Consider the following 4658-nt stretch of genomic DNA (forward strand, 5'->3'; position numbering starts at 1 on the left):
CTCACATCTCTCCATCTCTTCAGTATTACAGTATGTTATATATTACAGTATAACAGTATTCCTCACATCTCTTCAGCTCCAACAGGATTCCATGAATCATTCATGAGAACCTTTTCCCGCTGCCATTAAATATTCCTGTCCAACTCATCCATTGTTAATCAGAACAGGGTGAAAAGAAAACACAGTGCGAAAGACAACACTAATTAATTGACTGTATATACGCTTGATTAGTGACACGGAACAGAGAGAGGAGAAACTGTATGAAGTATTAATGTACTGTATGTACACACACACACACACACACAATACTACTACTTTTATTTTCTCTATTCATATAATTAATATGTCAAACGTGTGGGCATCGGAGATTAACCCATTCTGACCTGAGATCAGATTCTATAAATGTCTTCTACATCCAGACAGTTTTCTGAAAAAGCTATGTTCTATGTCAGTCGTTCTTCGGTTTCTCAAAAATAGCAGACCTACAAACTCGGGTGGCGCGCTATGAGCTTGTAGATCTGCTATTTTTCAATAGCTAAAGCATAACATAATGCTAACAGCAAAGGGGTTCCCGCCCCAAAATGGTTTAAGTTGCTTTATCATGATTGTCTGAAGGAGAATTCCCTCTTGTTACTGTACTCTGCCTCTGTGTACCTGCTACTGTATCTGGTCCGTGATGTCGCCAGGTGACAGTTGAGGTCGGGTGTGAACTTCCTGTTCCTGATCCACAGTATTTTCTTTTCTTTATGTACTTCCTCTCCCAAACAACAAAGACTGGAGTTTGAAGCGCTTGTTGACTATCACTCAACAGCCATATGCGTACCACCTGTTTTCAATGTGCACATATTGCAGGAGGCAGCAGGAGGTTGCTTCACTGATAACAAGCGCTTCCAAAATCTGACACAAGGAATTTTATGTTTATGTGAGAGAGAGAGAGAGAGAGAGAGGTCAGCAGAGAGAGAGAGGGAGAGCGGTAGAGAGTCATAGAGAGAGGTATACCAGAGAGAGAGAGCGGTAGAGAGACACCCTTCAGAGTGGGGGGAGTGGTATCTGAAGTCCTCCTTGGTCAGCAGCAGAGAGAGAGAGAGAGAGAGGTAGAGAGACAACGTACCAGAGTGGGTGTGAGCGGTATCTAAAGTCCTCCTTGGTCAGCAGCAGAGAGAGAGAGAGAGGTAGAGAGACACCGTACCAGAGTGGGGTGAGCGGTATCTAAAGTCCTCCTTGGTGAGCAGCAGCAGAGAGAGAGAGAGAGAGAGAGAGTGGTAGAGAGACAACGTACCAGAGTGAGGTGAGCGGTATCTGAAGTCCTCCTTGGTGAGCAGCAGCAGAGAGAGAGAGAGAGCGGTAGAGAGACAACGTACCAGAGTGAGGTGAGCGGTATCTGAAGTCCTCCTTGGTGAGCAGCAGCAGAGAGAGAGAGAGAGAGAGAGCGGTAGAGAGACAACGTACCAGAGTGAGGTGAGCGGTATCTGAAGTCCTCCTTGGTGAGCAGCAGCAGGGCCTTGCCGTTCATCTGGAAGGACGCCGAGGCGATGGGCCGCAGGGCGAACTCCCTCTCCGCCCAGCGGAGCCACTGGGCCACGTCCTCCCTGGACCAGAACACGGGCTGGAGCCCTGGAGACAAGAAACAAACACACCCAATGAATATACTGGACCAGAACACGGGCTGGAGCCCTGGAGGACCGAAACAAACACATCAATATACTGTAACAGGGCCAGTAGGGCTGTCGGTCTTTGGCTGTCCCACGATTACCATTCGATTCCGATTCTTGGGGTCACGATTCGATTCCGATTCTTGGGTCATGATTCGATTCCGATTCTTGGGTCACGATTCGATCCGATTCTTGGTGGTCACGATTCAATTTCGATTATTGGGGTCACGATTCGATTCGATTCTTGGGGTCACGATTCAATTCCGATTCTTGGGGTCACGATTCGATTCCGATTCTTGGGGTCACGATTCGATTCCGATTCTTGGGGTCACGATTAGATTCCGATTCTTGGGGTCATGATTCGATTCCGATTCTTGGGGTCACGATTCAATTCCGATTCTTGTGGTCACGATTCGATTCCCGATTCTTGGGGTCACGATTCGATTCCGATTCTTGGGGTCACGATTAGATTCCGATTCTTGGGGTCATGATTCGATTCCGATTCTTGGGGTCACGATTCAATTCCGATTCTTGGGGTCACGATTCAATTCCGATTCTTGGGGTCACGATTCAATTCCGATTATTGGGGTCACGATTCAATTTCCGATTCTTGGGGTCACGATTCGATTCGATTTCCGATTCTTGGGGTCACGATTCGACTCGATTTCCGATTATTGGGGTCACGATTCGATTTCCGATTCTTGGGGTCACGTTTGAATTCAGAATCGATTCAAAAAGACTTTTTGAAAATTCAAAAGTGTTTTTATTTTTACAGATTTAAAACTATCTCTAATCAAAATGATTCTCGATTCAATACATAGGATTTCATCACAATCTACTCCAGACAACTGAAGTGACTATATACTACAGTAACTTGGAATTGACTGAAGACATGATGTTTACTGTGATTAGGGGGAGCTTAGATTTCATATCACAAACACCATGTAGTGAAAACTGTAGTGTAACTGTAACCAGAAAAATAAATGCTTTCACAGCAGACGTTTTTAACTGAAATCTTTGCTTCTGGGGGGGTCCCTGGAACAACATATTTTCAGATGGGAGTCTGCAATTACATTAGAATGTTTGGGGGTCCGTGTCATGAAATAGCTTGAGAACCACTGATATAGAAACATGGGTTTTTTTCAGAAAACTGTCAAGATTTATAGATTTGGTAGAATCCGGTGTCAGGTCTCCATGAGTTAAAAGTGTGTCTGTTAACAGGCGTCAGTTCAAGATGGGAGGGGGGAGGGGAGGGAGGGAGGGGGGGAGGGAAGGAAGGAAGGAAGGAAAGAGAGGGGGTGGGGGGGGGGGGGGGGTGCAGAGAGGAAGGAAGGGAGGCAGCGGGCAGTAAAGAGAGGATATTGAGGAAGTGAAGGATAAAAGCAGAAAGACAGACCAGGCATTACTGGAATGGAGCTGAGGAGGAAGGGAGGGGAGGGAGGGAGGGAGGGGGGGTAGGGGGAGGGGGGAGAGAGAGAGGGAGGGAGGGGGGAGGGAGAGAGAGAGAGGGATAGACAGAGAGAGGGAGGGGAGGGGGGAGAGAGAGAGAGGGAGGGGGAGGGAGAGAGAGAGAGAGAGAGAGTAATAAAGGAATAGGAGTTGTCAGGGATGTGATTATTAAGGGTTAATTGTACAAGGAAGACAAAACAGTACAGCAGGAGAAGACACCAGCTTGTTTATAGTAAGATAAGATAAGATGATATGAGATAAAAAACCTTTATTGATCCCCGGGGGGAATTCACTTGTCACAATGACACACAGCAGAGGTACTGTGTGTGGTGTGTGTGTGTGTGTGTGTGTGTGTGTGTGTGTGTGTGTGTGTGTGTGTGTGTGTGTGTGTGTGTGTGTGTGTGTGTGTGTGTGTGTGTGTGTGTGTGTGTGTGTGTGTGTGTGTGTGTGTGTGTGTGTGTGTGTGTGTGTGCGCGCGCGTGTGCAAATATGCATGCGTGCGAATATGCAGTACTTGAATTACTGAATACTGAATTTACGATAATCGCTTTTATCCAAGTTGCTTTACATAGATTGTGCATTACATTCACACACCTTTAGATGGATTGTGCATTACATTCACACACCTTTACATAGATTGTGCATTACATTCACATTCACCACACCTTTACATAGATTGTGCATTACATTCACCCATTCACACACCCTTTACATAGATTGTGCATTAACATTCACCCATTTAATACACCTTTACATAGACTGTGCATTACATTCACCCATTCACACCACCTTTACATAGACTGTGCATTACATTCACCCATTCACACACACACACACACACACACACACACACACACACACACACACATTCACACACCTTTACATAGACTGTGCATTACATTCACCCATTCACACACATACATGCCACACACCTTTACATAGACTGTGCATTACATTCACCCATTCACACACATTCACACACCGATGGTGGAGGAGGAAACCATGCAAGGCACCAACCTGCACACAATGCATTGCATTGCGACACATTGTAGATCTGATATTTCAAATGGCTGGAGTGGTTGGTGTGTGTTTTGTATCTGAGATGTAGTAGAAGTTAAAGTATTGGCAGTTGAATGTACGTCGTTAAAGTTTACACCACTGAGCCAATCACAAGACAGAGTATATACTGGCACACGCACGCACACAGCCACAACACACACACTCACACACACACACACACACACACACACAACTTGTCATTTATTCGCGTCACACTTATCGTCGGCCCTCAAACACTTCCTCTCGGAGTGGGACAGCTGTTATCTTTGGCGGCGGCTCGCACAGCATGTCACTGTCAGAGAGAGAGAGAGAGAGAGAGAGAGAGAGAGAGAGAGAGACTGTCACACACACACACACCACACACACACACACACACACACACCACAGAGTCACTGTCACACACAGAGAGTCACTGTCACAACACACACAGAGAGAGAGAGAGAGACTCACTGTCACACACACACACAGAGAGAGAGAGAGAGAGTCACACACACACAG

At 46.2% G+C, this 4658-nt stretch overlaps 2 protein-coding genes across 5 annotated transcripts in view; both read right to left on the minus strand.

The window, feature by feature from the left end:
• LOC310853564 (transcription factor ETV6-like) overlaps nucleotides 1–3055 on the minus strand; it is a gene marked incomplete at both ends in the record, with an annotated part of 4396 nt that extends 1341 nt beyond the window's left edge. The window contains 2 exon segments of the mRNA XM_083757944.1: nucleotides 1446–1614; nucleotides 3049–3055. Coding sequence (XP_083614070.1) covers nucleotides 1446–1614; nucleotides 3049–3055 — 176 coding nt within the window.
• The window catches only part of LOC310853443 (transcription factor ETV6-like), a 51726-nt gene that overhangs the window by 11972 nt on the left and 35096 nt on the right, over nucleotides 1–4658 (minus strand). The window lies entirely within an intron of this gene.

This window comes from Protomyctophum parallelum (assembly GCF_964188405.1).
Source record: "Protomyctophum parallelum genome assembly, chromosome: 22".
In the NCBI taxonomy this organism is placed as follows: Eukaryota; Metazoa; Chordata; class Actinopteri; order Myctophiformes; family Myctophidae; genus Protomyctophum; species Protomyctophum parallelum.